This window comes from Rhinatrema bivittatum, chromosome 18 (genome assembly GCF_901001135.1).
Source record: "Rhinatrema bivittatum chromosome 18, aRhiBiv1.1, whole genome shotgun sequence".
NCBI lineage: Eukaryota > Metazoa > Chordata > Amphibia > Gymnophiona > Rhinatrematidae > Rhinatrema > Rhinatrema bivittatum.
The window spans coordinates 47,151,010-47,174,923 of NC_042632.1; the positions used below are offsets into that span (position 1 = coordinate 47,151,010).

The 23,914-nt window shown below is 41.1% G+C and overlaps 1 protein-coding gene across 4 annotated transcripts in view; it reads left to right on the forward strand.

Annotated features, from left to right (window-relative positions):
• LOC115079653 (core histone macro-H2A.1) overlaps positions 1 to 19,717 on the forward strand; it is a 59,825-nt gene extending 40,108 nt beyond the window's left edge. Inside the window, exons 6-9 of one of the 4 annotated variants that reach the window (XM_029583370.1) lie at positions 3,979 to 4,078; positions 12,186 to 12,275; positions 15,212 to 15,386; positions 19,049 to 19,717. In XM_029583370.1, the coding sequence (XP_029439230.1) occupies positions 3,979 to 4,078; positions 12,186 to 12,275; positions 15,212 to 15,386; positions 19,049 to 19,214 (531 nt within the window). In that variant the 3' untranslated portion in view covers positions 19,215 to 19,717. Of the gene's footprint in view, positions 1 to 3,978; positions 4,079 to 6,413; positions 6,505 to 12,185; positions 12,276 to 15,211; positions 15,387 to 19,048 lie in introns of those variants that run through there. The other 3 variants (XM_029583371.1, XR_003853351.1, XR_003853352.1) reach the window with 3 other exon arrangements.
• Positions 19,718 to 23,914: the final 4,197 nt, after the last annotated feature.

A 23,914-nucleotide genomic window follows, 5' to 3' on the forward strand; every position in this document is an offset into this window, starting at 1 on the left:
TAGAGCTGAAAAATGGCGTGGCGCTGTGTAGTCGCACGTTTTTTTGTTCCTTTAGATAAAATGAAAGGTTAACTTTTGCTCCTAGGCAATTATATTAACACATGTTGCTAATTACATCCCAAACCTGAATCAGATTGGTCTCTTGGCGGTGTTGTCACAAATGCATCATCCCATAGCCCAGTCCAATCACAGCTGAGTGATGCAAGCTAGAAAAATGTTCCCATTATCGCTGTTTCCATATAGTATAGTTGGAAACAGACTTAAATAAGTTAAGCAATATCCATGTAGAGCCAGTCAAGCATAAATTTAATAAAATAATAATTAAAAAAACAAACCAAAAACCCTTTCACTTAAATGGCCATAGCTAGCAAGAGAAGATACATTTTGCTTAAGTTAAAAATGTTTTTTCTTTTTCACTACTTCTCTGATCTTATCTCAGGCGTTGGTACATCAGTATGGTGACGCAGAAGCCATTCTGTCGTTCTCTGTGCTAATGGGCACTAAGAGCCGTAACAGCAGCTCAGTACTATAGTGACTGGGCTGACACATCTAGTTACCGAAGAGGGCATTTTAGTTACCATCATTGGAAGTGACATCTTCACTGTCGGATGTTTTTAAGACTGGGGGGTCCCCCTTAACTACAGCCCAAGGGCTAGACCCCGCCCACAGAGTCTGCCAGGCGCGCACCACGTGTGTGCATACATATTCCTCAGGGGGAGGGGGGGGGGAGAGAAAACCAGGGTTGCCAACTTCTGAGAAATCTAGTAGTATTATTAATTGCAAGGTTATCTGCTGCCCCCTCCCTTTCCCAGTATTCCCAGTCCTTCAGGAGACCAGGTACCTTCTCCCCACCCGCTGCTCAGCAGCCTCCGAGGTGGCCACCCTCCCCCCACTTCTGTTGATAATTTGAAATTTCCTGCAAAGTTTGGGGAGCCTCTGTTATAAGCTGTAAAATTCCAGTTGTTTCAGAAGCGCACCTTTTTTTTTTTTTTTAAGTGCTAAAACCTTTTTCTCTTTAAACACATACGAGAGCGAGTTGAAATAAGACCTGCAGCTCGCCTTCCATTATGACAAACTAGGGTTTACCGTTGATAGAAAATAAAATATTATGAAATAGCTTCGTTTAGGATGCCTTGTCAAAACAGAACTTAATTATATATGCATCACAGCTTCTCATTCCTATCATTTTGACCCCCCCCCCCCCCCAGCCAGTCAAGTTTTCAAGCTATCAACAATAAATATGCATGAGAGAAATTTGCATGCACTGGGAACCTGGTATATGCAAATTTTTTTCCATGCCTATTGTGAATAGCTTGAAAACCTGACTGGTTATAGGGTGACCAGATCAGGTTTGGGAAGCGCTGTTGTACGTATGGAACCTAAGCTATCCAAGGTATTTCCCAGGATGCTTTTAATAAGTCACATGCTGAGGCCTGTGTAATAAAACTTGCTCAAAAAAATGTTAGCGTGCGAGTCGGTAAACATTTAATGTGCACGCTAAATCATCTTTTAAAATGTTACCAACAGCACACTAAAAGAACCCCTTGAGAGCGTGAGAGGCAGTGTTGGCATAGGCACTTACACAAAGATGTATCATTCACATGTTGCAACGTGAAAGTCCCTCTGCTACCCGTCCTAAGATGAAAGGTTTGCATGGGGGATTCCCTCCCCCCTCCCCCGCCCCCCACACTCCGCAAATCACAAGCTGCTCCCTTCCCCCAACCCCCTGCTACCACGAGTAACTCTGGAGGAACTACTGCCCCTTCTGGAATAAGGTCCTACTGTGCCAGAGGGTCTGCCTGGGGAAGGCCACAGGAGCCCCCACGCTGAACGAAGCCCACAGGAAGTGCTGGATGCTGGTGACGCGCCTCCTCCCAGCATCGCCCTGTAGCCGCAGTGATGTAAGCAGCATGGCGCTATGGTCCCTCCCCCTACCTTTCAAGAGTCAGGCCCTCTGTAATGGTAGCATCCTCTTTCGGTTAAAGGGGTGGGATATGTATTGGGAAGACAGGATAGATCTTCCTTGAGAATGGAAATCTGAAGGAGCGGTGAAGAGGCTGTCTTATGGGCTTGTGGGCTTTGTGTGATGCTGCTTGGGGAAGGGTCAGCTTGCGATCTACAGCGTTTAGGAGGAGAAAAAAATCTCCTATGTTAACATTTTAGCCCAGTTAGCACAGAGGGATTTGGACATAACTAGACAGATTTCCCCCAGGCATGCTAAGGCCTTAAATTTAAGATGTTAAATTTTTGGTATTGGTGAATACGCGCTAAATTTTCAGACTATTTCCCATACACGTGCAGAATGCTCATTTGCATGTGATGTCCCTGCATTTGCACTATTATTTATTTTTTTTTTACCCTGTTGTAGCATGCATGAGGGGGGCCTGTCATGTGCAACGCATGAATTTTAGTGCATGCTCACTGACCTTTGCCATTCACCCTAAACTTTGTCTAGCCCCATTATCCGGTACAGGATACAGCTCTGCTGGAAAAAGCTATCTTCTAAGCAAAGAAATTAATTGGTTTCTGGTTTATTTGTATTAAAGAAGGATCATTATCCATGCAAATATCTTGTAGCGTCAACCTTGATTTAAATAATAGTTGCATATTGTAAATCATAGGCACAAACTGCATTGTTCAGTATAAACTTTTGTGGTCCAGGTTGTATGCTGCTAACACTCATTTTTTGAGCATTGGCAGAAATCGCCCCTGTCTTATGAGACACATCTGCCATCTTCCAGTCTAAAAAGCATGACTTATCAAGATTTTTTCCCAAAGATAAAGAATGGGAGAAAAGCCTTAATGAATCAGGCCCTTAATCTTCCAGATCTGCCTTGTATTCAGACTGAATGTAGCCAGGAAGATTATAGCAAACTCAATGTGCAATCTAATTGAAACATTTTTTTTTGTATTTTGTAAGACTTTGTATGAAATATTGTATTCTATAATCGAACTGACATGGAGTGCATGTATCTTTTTATTTTTTATTTACTAGAAATGTTGGTCATGATGCTTTTCACTTTGTATTAAGCCCAGTGAAACATGGAGGCAGACTCCTTATCTCACATGCCTGATCCAAACCTTTTACGCAGTAACATATTGATTATATATCAGGGTTTTTAGATACCAGAAACGCCCAAATATAGACCCAAGTCCTCAGAAGCAGCTGCCGTGCAGCATTTAGATTAACCCAATCTTAACCAAACTGCGAGGCTGTTCTCTGAGGCCTGGTTTCGAGAGCCTTGCCAAGAAAGAAACGGGGGGGTGGGGAAAGCTTGAGATATCGATTATTGGTGAAACCGTTCCCTTGTCATGTAATTTCCCGAGCTACCGTAGTGAACTTATTCCAGAAGAAAGGTGGCGTTCCCAGCATTGAATACAGCGATAAGCGGCTGAGGAGCGACCTCGGGGCAGGACTGAATACGGGCAGGCTGCCAGCATCCTCTTACTGCAGGGCACCCCCACCATTACAAAAACCATTGATAGGAATTGCTTTCGGAAATGGTCGACTGAATTAAACATGTCTCAGGTTTTGGCAGGGGGGGGTGGGAGTGTGTGTCCCATCTATCGGGAATAAATCTCTTCTCAGAAAATACAGGCAAATTCAGTAAAAAAAATAAATGAATGCCGCTTCCGCCGCTGCTGCTGGTTTATGCTTTTCTTCCTCCGAACCCAAACAGACTTGAATGGCAAGCTGGGACCACTTTTAACAAGAAAAAAAGCACTGCCTTTACAGTGTCACAGTGCATCCCAAGAGCCTTGTGTTTGAAATCGATCCTTGCTTCCTTTTTTCTTTTTTTTTTGCACGGATAATCCTGTTTTTTTATTTTTTTTTTAGAAGACCTGCATTTTTGTTTCAAATGTTTTTTTGCGGCATGCTCTCTCTCTGTGTGTTGCACAAGCGTTTGTGCTTTTCTGCAGCTTCTCTGTGATTTCCCAGCTGTCCTGTTATTTCCCACCTCATGGTTTTCTTTTCAGCTGAACCTTATTCACAGTGAAATCAGTAATTTAGCCGGCTTTGAGGTGGAGGCAGTTATCAATCCTACCAATGCTGACATTGACCTTAAAGATGACCTAGGTAAATGGGGGTGAATCGGGAGCTTGACACAGCTAATGGTCAGATGAGAATTATGGAAACCAGAATGTTCTTCTCCTACCCAGCTTTTATGATAAGCAGGTAATCTAAATTCTGACATCTGTGTGAATTAGGGCACTTTGGAGACTCTCTGAATTAACCACACGACAGACATATAATATTGTTGTAAGGCGGCTTTACCCCCTTCGTCGTCTTACCTGCCAAGACCTTGAAGAAGATCCTTTTCAAACAAAGATACTTTCCACAATTAAATTTCACGCTCCGTTGGAAAGTTAAGGAACACGGGGTTCCACTCGTAAGTGGCACATGGCTATTGAACTCTTCCCAAGATATCATCATTGTTCAGAAAGCTTTATCAGAACAAACTTACATTCAAGATAAGTTGGTGCCTACTGTTAAATAGCTTAGAAAAAATGACGGTCCCATTTTCAAGCGTCATTTCCCTTTCGGGGCCTGTAGCAAAACATTTTTGATAGCCGAATCCCAAAAGATGTTTTCTTTCTATGATGTTGGATTGGCTACCTTCAGCTCCAGTGCAAGGTCCTATGGCCATTCTGTCTGTAATTCTCATACACTGACTATTAGTTTTTTTTTGGGAGGGGGGGTGGTTCTCATGTTGGGTTTTCAAAGTTGTTCCTCCAGGTTATAAGAAAAACAGTTTCTCCCTTCAACCAGTAATCTGTCCTTTTTATAACTGAATGCCGCATGGGACAATCATACTATTGCATCCCTTAGAGGCATTAACGTATTGAAAATCTGCAGGGAAAAGGAGATGACATTTTATCTCTAAAATTGGTTGCCTGGGATTCTTGCGTTTTAAATTTTGTCACTGACTTGACTGCATTTCTGTTAATTTCATTGAAGCAGGGAACGTGGGAATGCAGAGACCAGGAGTCTGGCACCTTGATTGGCAGGACCTCGGTATTAATAACCTTTGTACCGCAAACCTGCTGAGGTTACCCCATGGCAGTGCCGAGTTTTGAGCTACCCAAAAGTTTGAAGGAAAATGCATTTGTTAAACTTCAAACGCTGTTGTTGACAATGCTAACCATCCACTTTGGGCATTTCCTATTCATTGACGTGCTGTTAGGCTAAGGACTCCTGGCTTCACTTTCAGCCCTTACCACCACCACCACCACCACCACCATGCAATTAACTGCACGTAAATACCTTTCCCATCACTACTTCTATATAATTTCCCAAGTATATTTAGGAAAAATATGGGAGTTCTATCGGAAGAATCCACAATCTGCCCTGTTCAATTTACTCATTTTGATTTGGCCCAATGACCTCAACGTGTTCCATTGCAGAGAACAAACAACTGTTTGCATTAAATTGCTCTCCCTTTATCTGTAGCGTGCAAATATTTAAAACCCTGCAAAAGCTCTTCTGGTTTAGTATTTGGCTGCTGCTGTTTAGTGTCTGAAGCAGTCCAAACCCAGGCCCTTGGACCCTGTAAGGGGCAGAGAGATACTAATATCTGTGGCTGCTACCTACAACCCTCACTAGCACGTTCTTTGTGCTGAAAGCTAGCGCATCCACTGCAGAACAGTAAGCACTGTATGTTACACGTTTCATCCGTATGCCTACTAATAAATCACAATATTGGGCCACCAGCAGTGAGCCAGCCTTCTGAAAACTCTCCTAAAGGACTTTGCATGTCTGAATTATCCCCACTAATATTATATTGATTTGCAAAGTATATGTAAAAAGGGCACATTTTGGAAATGAAGTCACAGGGCCATTTAAATATACAAATACTGTGGAACTCTCTATGGAACTACACCCGTCTTCTCTTGGAGAGGAGTCTCGCCACGTAAGGGAGACAATTTGAGACCTAAGCTCTGGAAATTTATAATTGCTAACAAAATGGAGAAACTTATTTTCTTTGGCCTGGTAAACTCAATTTATTTGTTTAAACAGATGCCAGACTTTAGTATCTTTCCCTGTGGGGTGCCTGCTTTACGTGTTTCTATACAGCATCATGGGGGGGGGAGGGGGTGTTAACCACCTTTTAAAATGCTAGAAGTGATGTCATGTGATTTCTTACACCTGTCACTCAACTTTTTTTTTTTTCCCAAACATGTAATGTTCAGATTTGTGACTTCCCCCCCCCCTTCATCCCCCCCCCCCACAAAAACCAAACAAAAAAAAAAAAAGTTGCGCCTACATGCAAATCGTGGATCGCGGTTTGGCTCGCGTTCCCAAGCCAGAAAAGGTAGGAGAACAGTGAAGTTGGTATTGCTAGTAAATGTCAGGGCCCATGGCCCGATCTCTTTCCAGCCTTGGTTGATGTGCATTTGTTTACCTGTTGTAGTTGCAAGTTGTACAGGCTGACATTGCCACAATCGGCAGTGACGCTGTCGTTCACCCGACAAACTCTGACTTCTACGGCGGTGGTGAAGTAGGTAATGGAAAGTTCAGTGCTGCCGAGTTATGTGTGTGTGCCTTGGCAAGCGGGAGCAAACAGCTTGTTCTTTTCCAGCTAATGCAAACCTACATTCCTTCTTTGCTTCCAGCAGTCCGAAGTGTTGCAAAATTAAAAAAAAAAAAAAAATAATATTAATGAAGCCCACCCGAAAAGGGGAAACTGAAATATTGTAGTAGAATCTGATGGTCGTAATCAAAGGAATTTGTGGGAAAAGTTCAGATGCCAAGGGACAGTTGTCCTCGCCCATAAGCTACAGCGAGAACGGGAATTCTCTGCAAAGGGATGAATAGACAGTTAGAACTGATCCATCCTCTTACCCTCAGAAGTTATCCCTCCAAACAAAATCAAAGTGAATTTGTGATGCAGTGGAGAGAATTCTGACTGCCATTATCTTATCTCCTTACTCTTCTGTGAACAAACCGAACCCGGCATTGTTCACGTGGTATCTTCCCTTTCAGAAAGCTTTCCCCTGTTTTGTGCCTATGGAGATGCCGAACAAAGAACCCACTCTGCTCACTTAAGACAATCAGTCTCCTTGCAGCTTTTGTTGTTGGCAGGGAGTAGGGAGGTTAGAAGGTATAGAGGTGAGGACTGGTTTGGTGGTAGTGCTACCCGCTGCTATGGCAGTGTCCCTGGGTTTGTTTTCTGGCTATGATGGTTCACAGCCCCTTCGTGGGGAGGGGAGGCATGGGAATTGTAGTCACCGCACAGTAGTGACGTCTGGTGATGGGTATTCAGGGGCCCATGGTTGCAGGGATCCAGTAGGGGAGGGGTCTTGGTGCAGTGGTTCCCCCGGTCAAGGACTGTTTATGCAAGTGACTGGACTAAGTAAGGAAAAATCCTGGGGTAGTTGCAAATGAAAGGTTCACAGCATCAGATCCCAGCTCTGGTTCCCATTGAGCTGGAAACCCTAAAGAGCAGGTGGAAACTGCCAAGCCAGAAAAATGAGGAGAAAGGGTCACCTCGCACATTTTACCCCCACGTACAAATAAGAGCCTGATATTCAGAGGATACCTTAAGTCTGGACTGAATATAGGAACCTAAAAGAAATTTAGGTTTGCCACTGATTTCCCTAAGTTTAGGTGCCCAGTGCTGGAAATCGGCCCCGAGAGCCTAACTTCACTTCCCATACATACCAAACCCGTGCTGGCCCCGCCTAATTTTAAGGCACCTAAATTTTGGTACGCAGGGCATAAATTCAGTTTGCAGACCTGGGTGCCTAAATCTTACCGTAAGGCCCATAGAACTTTCTTTAAATCAGGCTAATACGTTCCTGTATTATTCCCTTTTCCTCACAGTTGCAAGGTCAAATCACAGAGCAGCTTCAGATCATGTGATTATAGCCTAAGATCAACCAAGTCTTAAATTCTGCCAGAAACAAAAGAACTTTTACAGTTCCTATAAAACAATTTGCAGGTAATAATGTATAGAAGTACTTGGAGCTATTTGTGTGTGCGCATTTCTTTTAGTAAAAACATGAAATGGAGAACCAATCTTAGTGCAGAATTCTTCAGCAACTAGTGGAAGTCAGCCATAGCTATTAGAGACACAGTGTCTGTAGCACAGTAGGCTGAGCTGTGATGGTTCAGAGTTTTGTCCACAACAGGCTGGCATTTGTTGTTTCATCTATATATGTGTATGTATGCATATACGTATATCAAAATTATACTCAAATGTCAGCAAACAAAACTCCATCAAAAATGTGAAGACAGTTGTACGGTGCCATTTTATTATAGTAGTAGCAATTGGGATTGATCACAGCCCTTAGCATGCGTCCAAAATTTGTTGCACATAACAAAAATATCTATAAATTGGCATGGTTTGCAATGGCACATCAAAGCATTACCAGGCAGATCTGTAGTGCCAGAATCTGCTGCACGTTTGTACCCTATGACAATATCCTCCTTATTGGAATGTACTTGGATTATGTATTCCTTTCACAGTAATTATTGCAGCAGCTTAAATCTGCATGCATCTCTCACCGTCAAGAGGCTACTTGTTAAAAATAACCTTCAGGAAATAATTTTAAAACATGTGGTTTGCTCTGGAGTAATCTAAGCTCCCGGTGTACTCTTGTCAGTGTCGCCATGTTTTCATTGTCTATCCCAAAAAAATGCATTTCCATGAAAGGTGAACGACATCTCCATCCTTTCTCCTCTCACTCCCGCTCCTAAGGTTGTTTTCAGATGTTGCCCAATGAACAATGTCACTTTTCCCACTGTACCTTTTGAGTAACCATAGCTGTGACTGCTGGAACAAGGAAGGCAAGTGTACAAATGCTTAGCTTTCAATTATTAACATTTTCATACAGCATTCTGTAATTCCTTCTAACAAAGCAATATGCTATGGCCTGATCTTCCAAAGAATCTCTATAACTTTATGCCTGCATTAGAGATGTGTGTTGTGCTCGTTTCCATATGAATAGCACACATTTATGCAAACGAGCAAATATATGAATGATTAGAGAGGTTGCATAACACAACTGTTTCTTTTAAAAAGCCATTAGTGCAGTGAAAATTCAGTTGAATCCATCACATCCCATTTTAAATATGGCAAAGAATGAAAAAGAAAGGGTTAGAATGCAATTTTAAATAATTCTATAAACTAACAAATAGGGCTTTTTTTTTCTAGTTGGCAGTAGAATTGTCCATCCTTTGTATACTTCAAAGTTTATGAAATTTGCAAGTACTAAAAAGGCAAGCCAGGAATTAGCATTCCAATAATTGCATTTATAGTAATGTGGCTGCCGGGCTAGTCCCCTTAAATAAAGGTTAACAGATAAGAAAAAATGTGTGATACCCTTTCCGGACTCTCTTCCAGGGGTCAGGATAGAATCGTGGTGTTCTGGAGTGCTGACTCTGCGCCAGCCTGTAACGCAGCACAGGTTGCAGTGGCCAGGCCTCAGGTCAGGATAGAATCATGGTGTTCTGGAGTGCAGACCCTGCGCCAGGTTGCAGTGGCCAGGCCTCGTGTCAGGAGTCCACTGAAGGGACAGTGCAGCGAGAGCAGATTGCCATGCCACCCTGTTAGGAGATCTGACGGCAGCTGTGCCAGCATTTTATCAGAGGGGCTATTGTGTATGCTTCTCCACTTGAATCATGGGAACAAAAGAATATATACAGGCTTCCAATTTACAAGTTCTGCCTCTCAGACTTCAGTGAAATATTTAGAGATCTGAAAAAAAAAAAAAATTAAAAGAAATATATATACACACAGGCATCAGGCTCATTTAAGCATGTGCTTTGCTCACTTCGGATAATAGAGCTGGTGCGATTCTGCCAGGGTGACTTGCCTATCAAACATTTATTAGCTTTCTATCCAACTAAATAGAAATATATGAAAGCTCTCTATAAGTCACATTACAGAAAACAAAAGTAAAAATTGTTAAGAAATACCATGATTTAATAACAAGGGCAGGAATTACAATAGTGGCAGATAAATAGCTACCAAATAGGCTAGAAAATTCTGTCTTAATACTACAATGCAATATTAGATGCCATACGAATTGCCATGGAATTAGAATGCTGAAAAATGCGCTGATTTGCAGTTTCTAGTCCTATCTGTTTCACTTAAATCACAAACCAAATTATTCAGGTGCTATATAATACAGAATGCATGCGGATCTGGACACACAGGTAAAACAAACAAAGAACTAAATTTGATTTTTCACGGTGATTAATTTACTAAATAAGTTATGGGTCTGCAGTATGAAAGTATGACCAGCATTTGGCAGTCATCCGTGTCAGGGTTACAAAAGACAAGTAAAAATAACTAAATAAAATTAAGCCATTCTAGACTAATTGTATGTTAATTTTGATTTTGCTAAATTTTTCCACGATGATGGCTGTTACAAAGATCATGTGCCAAGCTGATCTTCATGATGCATACTGGTTAATCAATTTTCATTGTAACCAGCCTTTCCAATGTTGCATTATGATATTCCAGTACACTGGTATTGCAAGGAATGATGACTGTCTCCAGGGTCACAAGGAAGCCAAGTTGTCGTCATATGTCTTTAGTCTTATTCTTTGCTATGATATCCTTTAGACAAGTTTAATCTTAAAGCAGCAGCACTAGCTAGACACCATTTCTGAGAATAGGTTTGTACCTTTTTATATACTAATATTAACATTTTATGTAGCTTTGCAGATATAGAATGCAATACCTACTGTCTAATTACAGTTGCCTATCTGTCTTAGACAGATAAATGGTTGAGTTGCCACTCAAAGCTGAACCTCTAGACCACAGGCCGGTCTTTTCTGAGCTATCTTGCTAGCTTTTATTATGATTACACCTCTATTCTCAAAACCCCTCCCTCCCTGAAGTCCACTCTTTAACAGTTTGTGCTCTGTTATGTAGCTATTTGTCTTAGAGTTGTACCTACAGAGCCTTGATTTTGCTTTGATTCACAGTAATTTAGAATAAACAAATAGAAGGAGCTCTCAAAAACTTTAAACAAATATCATTTCTGAAAGAAATGGTGCCAGAATGAGGATATTCCTAATACTGGTTTAAGTGCTAATAGAATTATCTTTAAAAGTATGTTCCTAGTACTGCTGTTTTATAGAGTAAGCTTCAATGAGCATATCACTGGATTCCCAAAAAGGAAATTCAGTGGTTCTCTTATCAATAAAAATGAATGAAGTTCACCAATGAACTATTTCCTGTTATACCTTGACTTTGTTAGAGACTTGAATGCTTCCTTCAGTTAGTCGCATCAAATGAGATCCTTACTTCTATAATTATATACTTCTCACTGAAGTGCTTTTATGCATGTTGAACACGTCTGGCACGGGAAATTTGGTTTTATATGAATAACATTGAAACTGCAAAGTAAAATCCAAAATAAACTCAGGCTGCCCTTGGGGAACTCTTGACTTTTGGCACCCTAGCAATATTGTACCGCTCGCATCTTTCCCGTATAAAGCAAACCAGACATTTGCTATACGAGAGTGTTTCTTGACGATTCTTCATTTCTGTAGGTCCCCTTGTGGTTAAATGTATCTTAGCAATTATGTGATTTCTCTCAAATAGATCTGTTTGCAAAATAAGAGCTTGGTTGCCCACTTGAGACTTATTTGATAAATGTGCAAGTTCTAAATCCAGACAGGGCCGTAAAACTAAAGAAAGTGTGCACTTAGCAAACAAGGGCACAAATAACCAAGACAACTGTCCAGCTTGGCCAGTTGTTTAAGTATTTCTTTTCTCACTTTAGAAAATAAAGCCAAGTATAGCATAATTGGAGGTTATGAAATCTTTTACTGGGCCATCCAAAAGAAGTTGCGCATTAGCATTTGGGCCTTATTTGTCCTGATTTCAGATGAAGTGGAAGTATTTTCCATTAGAAGTCAGGCACCCATTGCCTTAAACCAGGAAATGTTAAAATTTTTAGCATCATACCACTACAGGGAAGAAAGCGATAGTATAATAAGAGATAATACTGTAGGATTGGCTATGATGTACATGTAAAGTGAGAGTCATTAACATGGGGAAAAACCACTATAGAAAATGTTGTACTTTCAATCAATTGAAAGGATCTTACTTTGCAGTTGTAAGGAAAACACTTGGTGAAAATATTGAGGAACTGGTATGCTGTAAAATCATTTCCCTTTTGAACACTAATGAACCGAAGTATAAATGAGCAATCTTGTCCTTTAGGGAATGCATTGGAGAAGAAAGGTGGCAAGGAGTTTGTAGATGCTGTTAATGAGCTTCGAAAAAAGAACGGACCATTGGATATAGCAGGAGGTGAGGCTTTGAAGGCTTTCAACTCTACCTTTGATGGGACGACATAAAACGAAACTCTACTATGCGCTATGCAGTGTAGAGCTCAGGGTCAGCAAAGTTTTATTTCACTGTCAATCACCTTTTCTTTCCATTGTATAACTTGGCATGCGCAGAATCCTGTGATGTGTTATATTAATAGAAATTAATTTTATTCAATATTGTGTGGCTTTAGATTCTATCTACGATGTCTTATGATGTATGCCATTGTAATTGTTTATTATTATTGATTTTCTGTTAGCCACGTAGTAGACTTTTTTTTTTGCTTGAAAATTGGGATACAGATTGTTAAATTACATTGGTTTCATAGGGGATGGTGATATAAGGGCATAGTAAATCATTTTATGCAACGCCAGTCCTCTCAGGTTAGGACCATTGTGCAATTAATGGTGCCATCCTGAAATAATAACACAATTCTATTTTCATGATAAAAAAAAAGTTACTCTTTTTAATAACAGACAAAAAGCAGCATGTCATAGACTATGGGTGTGATTCATTGGGTTACCTTCCCCCTACACACAGAGTTGGAAAAAAGTCTTGATGAATTAAACCCTATATGGGCGAATGATTACAGTGACAAGTTGCTTAAGCCAAGGGGCAGCTATGGGTATTTAGATATTAAGATCACCTGTGTGATGTTCCAAACTAGTATCACTCGGCTTTCTCGCTCCTTTCTCTATACATACACTAGATGCAAGGTAGTTCTGAAAACGTTGACATGTGGTTCAGAAAAGTACTGTTCCTAATATAGGCAGTCATTCACTAAACCACACCAGCGAAAGCCCCCTACACGACGGGCGACGGTAGCCCTGGGACTCGGGGATCGCTATCACTTAAAGGGATGTAAAAACTCTTGCTAAGATCCCCTGTCCAACCCACCACCTTCCATGCTTGCAGATGGCCAATAGTTTAAAAACAAACAAACAAAAAAAAATTAAAAGCATTTTGTATGCAAAGCAAAAGCTCTGCCCTGACATTGAAATATCCAGCCCTGGGATATGGCTCTGGTGGTCCAGTGGACCGCCGATTTCCCCCCTCCCCCCCCCCCTTTACACAAAACAAACCTCCCTGGTGGTGTAATGGGTCCCGACCCTCATCCCTACCCTAGTCCACCTCCTTTGACACCTTCCTTACTTGAAAACAACCATTAAAAATAAGATCAGTATTTTTTTCCGATCTTGTTGTAAATATTGTTTCCCATTAAGAGTGCAAGTTAATTTCTCAATCTGATTTCAAACCTGTAGCTCCTGAATACAGTCTGCTTTGAAGTCTCGAAAAACAGAATAGAAATCAAAATACCTATTTTTTTCCAACATGAAACTCGGGAGTTTCTTTCCATCACAGAGGAAGAAGCATTTTAAGCAGAAAAAACACACAGATCCTATGTATTTTTGAAGCTTTGTAGCCCTGTGTAGAATGAAACCTTGTCCTTGAAAAACATAGGAAAATTATTTTGGATAGTTCTTAAATCTTTGCAGCTATTTAGGGAAAACTTACTTATCCAAAGGGCTTTGGAAAGGTGATAAAATGTCTGAAGCACACCAAGAAGGCATTTTACTCCACCACTAAAAATGTGTAGTGACGAGGTGATGGTCCGAGGTTGCACAAAATTCTCCAGCAGACTACAGTCATTTCAGTTGCTTTTATTAGTTTTTGCTTAGATTTATGAATTATCCCCATCTACCCATAAAACTAGTCCCACATAAATTCAAACAAATGGGAAATGTCTAGAGCGAAATTTGTTCAATATGTTGGCGAGAAGGTCGTGGAGTAGGATTATCTTCGGTGAACCCACAGCTTCCTTATAGTTTTTCAAGTGGCCCAGATTGTCCTGTATAATTGCAGTTTCTTGTGGTCTAACCGATTTGTTCTCTCCTCTTGTATCACTTAGAGCCATGGTGCCCATGTGTGAACAAATAATTTATTTACCATTAAACTGAGTGTAGTTAAGGCCATACATTGACACTGTAAGGTTAAGGGCAACAACCTCGCCTTCATACAGAGCTAAACGCTCACCCGGAGGCCCAAGCTGGATAATATTGTAAAACATAAAGGTGGCTAGCCAGGCATTTTCTAACAAAAAATAACTTTCCTAGTTGATTAGTAATTTTGGAGGGCAGTTTTTGAAAAGCTGTTCCCTTTGATTTTCAAAGGGAAACTTGAAAATCCCACAGTGGGTCAGTCCTCCAGGGATTCTTTACCCCACGCAGCTTGTAGGGGGCAAAGAACGTGCATGGATTTCCAAATGAGATCTTCGTGCAAGCGCTCCCTGTAGGGAAAAGCATTACATGCTGTGGACAATGCGTGGACCTTTCCCCACATAAAGGCGGGGAAGCGATTTTTCAAAGGATTATTTTCCACGTTCGCCCATGGAGATCCTTTTGGAAATTGCAAGAATATCAAATCGTTATTTGGCCCTTGATCCTCTGCTTGCAAAGCAATACTGCAAGATTCCGGCTGTACAAATTTTATATTGACATCATGAATAATGTAAGGTCAAAGAATTCATGCATCTTATAGCATTACATTTTGATTCACTATTTCTCAAACCAGACAGCTAGGCCAGTAAAGCCCTCTTCTGCTGTACTGAGCCACATCTGTAACCTTCATAAAACAAGGAATTTCGAAAATTGTGCTTTGGCTGCAGTTGTACTTAACACATTGATAACTACAGCAAGGAAAATACAAGATGAAAGCCCTGCAGTTGTGCGGTCATGCCTTCTGCTAGTGCTTTCCACAATTGTAACACAAAGCATTAGGTAGGATTTCAGAACTGTCTGGATGTTATGGTTTATGTCACAGCAATCAGGATTTCACATAATGTACATATTTCTGGGGTACATTTTTAAGCCCGGCAAAAATCCAAGTAATCATGTTCGCTTTCTGCTGTTTCCAATTAGCTGCTGTCAGCGCGGGCCACGGATTGCCTGCTAAGTTTGTGATCCACTGTAATAGTCCCGGCTGGGGTTCAGACAAGTGTGAGGAGATGCTGGAAAAGACGGTGAGGAACTGCTTGGCCTTGGCAGACGAGAAGAAGCTGAAGTCTATTGCGTTTCCTTCAATTGGAAGTGGCAGGTAAGGACCGCCCTCGAAGCCTCTGGTCTGAGGTTGGGTGGGACGCATTTTTTGTAACACAGCTCCGATCCCGTCAGTGATTTATTCCAGTTTCATCCATTCAGAGGGTAATTTGTAACAGCCGGCATAAGTTACACATTGAATACGAGTGTAAGTTACTTGTGCATGCACGTCTTCCCTTTTGAAAACTTATCTCTTCCCCTCCGGAGACTTATCCGCCCAAAATTATGCTCGCTGAGTTGTGGCCGAACGATTCCTGGGAAATACCAAGCGTGGACTTTTTTGAAAACGCCAAATCATGTGCTTACGTACAGAGCTCCTAACCAACCTCATTCCCAGGGAACGCCTGCGCTCAGGCCGGGCAAATTCATGAGCAAACGGGACACGAGCGCGTCAGTTTACTCACATATTGGGCGATCCGTTTGATGCGTAAATGCCTTTAAAAATTACCCTTCCTATGGAAAATTCCTTCAACTGGCTTAGTGCGCTCAGCTGCCGTTCATGACTGGGAGGACCCTACGTTGCATAACATAGTAATTAATACCTACAAGAAAAGGGCAGCAGCCCACAAAATTTAATTCTCAGATGGTCAGTGATGACGATAAAATTAACATGTCGGTGAGATTCTTTAGGCTTTTTTTTTTTATTCTGACCCAACAGTTCTCTCAGTGAGAACCAGGGCTTGGATCTGGCACCATGAGCCTTCATTCATAACTGACCAGGGTGGGAAGGGTTTCTCCTGGTTTTTATATTCCCCACTCCTATATGAGGTCTGGTCATTGCAGTGATAGTCCTGGGCTAGGAGCCATGCATTTTGGACCTCAAATCCAGGTACCAAATGTTACCTTTAAGCAATGGCCAAAATTCCTTCCTCCCCAGTGAGCAGTGAATGCTGCCTCCGCAGTATCTCCCCAGCTCCAGCTGACCCAGGGAGCAGAAGACCCGACTCAGGAATCAATCCAGGGATCTTTTCACAAAGTGCACAGCACTGAGCCACCCGGCCAGCCTGACACTGAGACTGTTGCTCAAGACTGCAGTATGAATTGAAAAATGCATATGGTAAACTTGTCATACATACGTAGCATACCCCCCAACACAAGGGTTTCCAAGGAGGGGTGAAGGGAGGATACGAGCTAGATGTGTTTCCAGGGGGGGGTGAGGGGAAAACCTTTTCTAAAATATATTTTCAGCTAATGAAATGGGAAGTTGTCCCAGGAGTGATATTTTATCCAGGTCTAGGAGAAGATGAACATCCCCGTGACAAACTACAGTAATGTAGATTTTAATAGGCAAATTTTAAAAGCCCTGTGGGCCCATGCCGAGCAGATTGTATGGACGTGCATATTCCCCCGCTACGTGCACAAGTGAAAAGAATCCAGAAAGGAGCAGGTCGTGGGTGTGGTCTGAGCAGGACGTGGGCATGTCGGGGGCTGGCCAAGAAATATGCGCATAAATACCTTCGCGTCCTTGCGTGCGCCGGGGTTCCCCGCCACGTAAATTTATTTCTGCAGTGGATGGGAGTGTAAGTAATAAAATAAACCGTGTCAGCGGGGTTTTAATGGTCAGGGCCAACAGGGGAGAAAGAGGGCTATTTAACTAGGAGGGGTTAGGAAGTCCTATCTCTTAACTAGGTGAACTGTGAACGAACTGGGAAAATGGTGAATGGCATCCGCGCACGTCCCTTATAAAATTCCCCCACCTACGCAGTAGAAGCGGGATCTGTGCGCACATGCGTGCGTTCGTTTACGATTGTGCGCACATGTATGCACATCCAGGCTATTTTATAGCATGCATATATGCATGCATGTTATAAAATGGACGCATCTTTGGATGCGAGCCGGCAAACCCGCGGACATGTGCACCCACACGCACTGCTATTAGAGCTACTGTCCCTGTTTTGAATATTCCTAGTACCAAAATGATTGTCATCCTCCTGATAGCAGTTACTGTCCTTGGTATTTAAGAACGAGATTTATATAAACTTTTAAATGTTTATCCCCCAACCTTTTAAAACCCTGCTTTATCATTGTATTTATTTCTCAGTTGCTGGTTCGTTGCTCCCCAGCTTGGAGAATGGTACACACCACCCCTCCTCTGACTGCCCTATCTGGACCTTACCTGCCCTGCTAACTATTGACCCATCTTCCCTCTTCATTCAGACTACTCAATCGAGTTCTTCACCTCTGGCTAGGTCTGAGTTTCCGCGCACTCCAGCTGAATTTAAGGCTCCTGAACTTGAATAGTTTATTTGGACGCCTAGATTTAAGTTCATTTTCAGATGAGAAACCTAGGCACCTGGTGACTAAGTTTAGTGCTTGGCTGTGGGCTGAAAATCAGCTGCAGTTATTGTAAAAATAGTTTTTGTGTCTGAGAGAGTACATAAGGAATGCTCCATTTTCCAGTCTGCAGGAAAATGTATGTATTTGGAAAAGGGGGAAAACGTTGCATGTCAGTTTTTGACAGTTTGTAAATAAACTGATTCCGTTTCGAACATTGGGAGTGTAAGTGTATATTGTCATGACAAGGAATGCCACAATCATAAAAACAGAATATTGTTTACATTTTGTCATTAAAAAAAAAAAAAATGTAATTGAAAGCTCAAAAGTGTAATTGTGCCAAAGTAGACTCGGGCACATGTGTGCTCCTATCCAAACATCTGTCAAGCAGATATCCCCTGCTAAACTCACATTCCCAATTATGATCCAAGAATGGGATTACAGGAAGAGTGGATCTGAGGAAATACATCATGCTGTAATTTGAGGGAAATTAGATAGCTTGATTGTAGGAATCGGTCTTCAAAATAAAATTCAGACGTTGCAAAAGACTAGTTTGATTATTGTCACTACCCTAACTTCTGAAAAACATTTTTTGCTGTTTCCTTATGAAATGTTTAATTTTTGGTTCCCTTGGAATGCTTTTTTTTTTTTTTTTTTAACAGGTAGTTTAATGTTCTTGCTGACCATTGAATAAACTATTTCATATCCCCAGTGAAGTCTGGTGGCAGGACATTAACCCTGTGTATATTGCACAGAGTCTCAGTCTCAGCCAAGAAGGGCCTGGTCCTGGCTCATGGCTCAGATTGTACACTTGTTAGACCATTCAAGTGTTTTTTGGGCACATTTAAATCAGGAAATGTATTGATTGAAATGCAGGCACGGGTTTTTAACTGCTTGTCCTAAGAATGTGCATGCTGAATGCACATTCTCCACTCTGTTCCAGATGTGGGTGACATTGAAAGAGCAACTCTGCATATCATAATGAAACTGATAATATATTACATAATTCAGAGAAGCCCAGTCTAAAAAAAAAAAAAAAAAAAAAAAAAGCCAGCCCAGCATTCAAAGGGTTTATTCACTTTTCCCAAGAAATGCAGTACATCTGACCTGAATTTCTAAACATACTTTTATTCACTGAAGTTGCTAAATGTCTTCCTGACAGATATTTTTCCAAGTCCCAAATCTGAAGTAGTGGGCATCTGAAAACTAGACACAGGCCTTGTACGTTCAGAAGGCTTTGCTTCCCCATTCTGAAACAGGAGCATGTCCAATGCACAGAGCAAATCCAGTGGCTTTAGTCGTTCATTTGTGGCACTGCCCAACGCTTGATTGTGTGCAGTGTGTGTGTGCGTTAAATAACGTTTCCTGTTGTTTTTCCCTCTACAGAAATGGTTTCCCAAAGCAGACTGCAGCCCAGCTGATTCTGAAAGCCATCTCCGGCTATTTTGTGTCTACAATGTCATCTTCAATCAAGACCGTATACTTTGTGCTTTTTGACAGTGAGAGTATAGGAATCTATGTGCAGGAAATGGCTAAGCTTGATGCAAACTAAACCGAGGAGCCTATGTATCCCTTCCCCCCACCCAAATACAGTTCTTAATTTCTTATCGTGAGGCAGCACATTATTTCCAGATTTGCTCATTTAGGAAAAGAGGGGTTTCTTTCGACTTCTGAAAATGTTTTCTGTTGGCACTGATAGTTGGCATCTAAGCTGCCGATGCACTGTATTCCAGGCATTGTCTGACCTTTTAGTGTAAATTTAGAAGATTTTATAGTTTTATTTTAATGAAGTATGGAATGATGCTGAACATAGTCTGGGAATGTTGTCTTTTATATATCTGGAAGGAAAAGGGAAGACCTATTTTGTAACTGTGTTGTGGTGCTTTATTGTGCATCGAGTAGTGTTCTTTTATGATTCTTAAGAAACAGATGCTACAAAACCCAATTTGTGTTTACTCGTCTTAACAATGAATTACAAAAGAACCAATTGTTGTCTTTAATTATATTTGCAGGTTGGAAATTGTGTGAATTGATTTAGTAAAATGTTGAACTGATCTCGATGGTGTGCTTGAGTTATTCTGGCTGTGCTCCAGGATGAAGGGTCATTGTAGTTTCTGAGGGGATAAGGGTAAACAACTTTAGCCTACGGATCTCGACTCAGCCATGGCACGCAATAAAATAGGTGGGCATTTGTTCACAGCAGCCTACCACACAGTTTGGTGTCGTCATACTCTAGGTATACAACAAACAACACTTACGTTTATCAAAAATTACTTTTACATGGCTGTTGGCATGGGGTTTCTGTGATACAATTCACGGAACTTTTCAGCAGATTTGACTTGTTTATTTTACAAATATTAGTGAAGTGGCTTCAAAGTTTCCCATATTTTAAAATGATCACTACAGAACACTTGCATTCATGTTTGGAAAATCTGATGTAACAGGGTTGATAAAAATCTAATAAATCCTTTTCAAAAGAAGCTAGTAGCACTAAACAAGACGTGCGTTAGCCAAGCATGTATAATTATACATAAGAAGAAGAAGAATAGATCCATCCACCCAATCGTTCAAGAAAAATCTTAAAACATGGCTGTTCCGCAAAGCTTTCCCAACAACAAACACAAACGACCCCCAAACCAGGCCCTAAACCTGCATTCAGGTTAAACACCACCCGCACTACCACTCCTATGAATATTCATCCTCCCATTTAATAACCATCATGCTCCCCTTAATACACATTTTCCACTCCGCCACGATCTACGCTACACAAATCCCATGCCACTTTCATAGATCCAACATATACCAAACATAGTTTAACTTTATTACTATCATTTATTATTTATACTGTTTTCCTATTAGTTCTGTTTTTTACATTTATCAATACTGTTTTACTCATGTTACTGTTATTATATCCCATTAATGTTATCTAGTCGTTACCTGTACTTGACAAAGGAAATGCTTTGCTTCCTGCACCTTCAAGTTATATGTAAACTGATGTGATATGTAAATCGAACACCGGTATATAAAAACAAATAAATAATTATTTTTTAGGTAATCAGTGATGTGCTTGCTGTAAGAAGTTCTGCAGTTTATATATATATATATATATATATATATATATATATTTATATTTAAAGACTAGCCTTCCTTACAATCTACTGCAGAATTTCTTGCAGCAAACACACCACTGAGCACCTAAAAAAATAATTATACATGCTTGGCTAACATACACACTGGGCCCATAAACAGTTTTCTGAACTTGTCTGCCTGGTCTAGAGAATCCCCATTATAGGGAATATCCTGATATAGTGAATTTTTCCTGAAATTGGATTTCCTCCAGTGTTTTTTAGTGGTGGATATTTCCTGTTACAGTGCAAATCTCTGAACAGCCTTAGATAAGAAGTAAGATGTGTCACAATAACTAGTTGATAACGTCTAATTATACCATCTATTTGTCTTTTATTACCTGCCCCTTTTGAATAAGAAATTCACCCAAGGCGGGATACAGTATATAAGGATGACAAAGTTACTGTCAAAAGAATAGGAGGTGCAGCAACTTAACAGTTCTAGTCTGAAGAGAGCGGACAGTATGGACGAAACTTGAAATAACATCTCAGCAAAACAGTTGGTTGTAGCTGCGGGTTCAGGCACTGGTATATGGTGCCAGGCAGTTTTATAGCAATCACTTTAATTCCAAGGGGTGGAGAGGAGCAGGTTTCAGCTGCTTTCTCGGGTGGAGGTCGTTGGGGGTTTGTCATTAAAGAACTGGTGGAAAACACAAAATGAACATCATAAACAGGGCTTCTGTTTTTAGGTGTTTATATACATTTGTAAATTTAGGTGTTTATTTTAAGCTCTCTTTTTTTTTAGGGTTCTTTGAGTGTACAAAACAGTCTGTGTTTGGTGTTTATGCGGTACAGTTGCTGGGTACCTTTTCTGGTAGAATCAAATCCATGCATTTCCATAACACAAATGTACTTCCATACAAAATAATACATTCCCCCCCCTCCCCAATAACCAGCACCAATGCTTACAGTCCCCCCCCCCCCCCCCCATTCTCCCAAGCACTGGGGCCTCCCGCATGCTGTTTCTATGGTGTCTGGCCAGTACCATCTGTTGGGGAGTGGGGGGGGGTTAGGCAGCAGAGACTACTGAGGTCACAATGGGGATAAAATAATTAATGTAGAGAGCATCTGTACTAACGACAGTCTTCAAAGCTATCCGCTTCCTGTATCTTCATCTCATCTTTTTGGCCTCATTTCATTTTTTTCTATCTTCATATATTTAAATTCCTCTGTGCCTGCTCTTTTATTATAACATCCGCAGGCCCTGTTACTTTTCAGGATGCACCGAGCAGCCGTCTGCGCCTCACTCCCGTATTGCGGTCATCGCGTGGCGCAGGCAGCAGGTCCCTGCAGTCCTCACTTCTAGCTGTTGTGATCCCCTAACTGGGACCGCCTTGTCTCTTTTAGTTTATTCTGTTTTGTTTTTTAATGACTTGTGTAATCTGTTACCTGCCTGGAGAGAGCGGGCTTACCCCCTATTATAAATAAACAAATAAAACCCCAGCCCTAATGCTATTCCGCTCACCACGCTCTCTCCCTCTCCTGCCTGTCCTCAACTCCCCCCTCCCATGCCGATTCTGTCCCTTCCCCACCAACCACGATGCTGGGCAGCAGGGCAGGGGACTGGAGGCTGATCTGCTGCTAACAACTTGTGCAGCCAAGAAAAGGCACAAAAACAAGAGGTGCGGATCCAAGACAGGCAAGGGGCTTTTTACTGGTGTTTACTGGATAAACATCTATTTATTTTGGGGGGGGGGGGGGGGTGTTTTATCGGTGTTCAGTTAAAACCTTCAAGCAGAAGGCCTAACCATAAAGCAGTGCACGGGAGGACTTTTTTCATTATTCTTACTTGCTAATATACCGATTATACTTTTCGCAAGGAGCGACGTTAACAATGCATTATAACAAAAACAAAACATTTAAAAAAAAAATGCCTATTGACCTTGGTCTTTATTCTACTCAACCTATGGCTGTTGCTGTGATCATTTCTTCCTGCTGCTCAAAAACGTCTGAGGAAAGCCTGATGTCAGATTCAAATCAGGTAAGATTTGTCCTGCTTCAAGGTTTTCTAACTTCCGCCAGATTTGCCTGGGAAATTTCCTGTGATTATGGGGAAAACCGCACCTAGATTAATATCTAATCTGTCAATTCATGGGATTCCACATCAGATCTGTCTACTGAAGACCATGTGACTTGGATAACGATTGATTTTTTTTTTTTTTCTGATTCATCGACTCAAGCAATTAGCATCTGATTTGAGAAAATACATATTAAAAGTTCATTAAGCAAATTTGAAGAGCCTGTGAACTTCTTGTGGGTTTGACAAACTAGTTTGCAACATTGATTCTGAAAGTTTATACATCCCTACTCTTTGGTATTGATTAGGATGAAGCTGCTCTTGCCTGGTGTGGTAAATACCCCATGTTTGTAAGAGTTTTCATTAAAAAAAAAAAAGTTCTGTATAAAAAGCCCCCATGGTATAAAATAATTATTCTTTGACTACTTATTCTGGGCCAAATTCCCACTGCTTTTGGCTGATGGGAGACCACATATGCTTTATTTACTGCAAAAGACTCAATTCTGATTGGCCTGTTCAGGCCTTTCTGATGCGTAACGTCATGGTATATGGCCATAAGTGGGCCACATTACGAAAGTTCTTAATCAAAGTCTTTAGCAACAGCAATACAACAGCACAATCAATTTTTTTGTCTCGCCACAGAGAAAATGGCAAATGGTCAACAAAAGTTAGAAAGGGGTGTGATTCAGCCATCCCGCAACACATAACTTGTTATGTAACCCTCTGCAACCTTAAGATCTGTTACTAAGAGGCCAGGGTTTTCTAATACAAAGAGCTTGAATCAAGGCCCATAATATCAATTTACACCTAATAATACTAAGGCAGGTAATAATAGTGAGTTATTACCTACGGGAAGGATTCTTTCTCACTCTTGGATCCTGAGAAAAGGTTTTCAAAATTATTTGTAAACTTTCAAAGGGGTTCTGTATGGAAAAATAGTATATACACGTTTAAGTAGCATGTATTTACGTATATGCAAATAGGTGGAGAGTTTTAGTTTTGTGCACATTTTATCGGTGCAAAATGGTGGCGTTCTAGGGAAGGGTCAAATATGTACAATACTTGCAGTTTTATAAGAGAGATGTGTACACAGTAAATTACTGAGCTTCA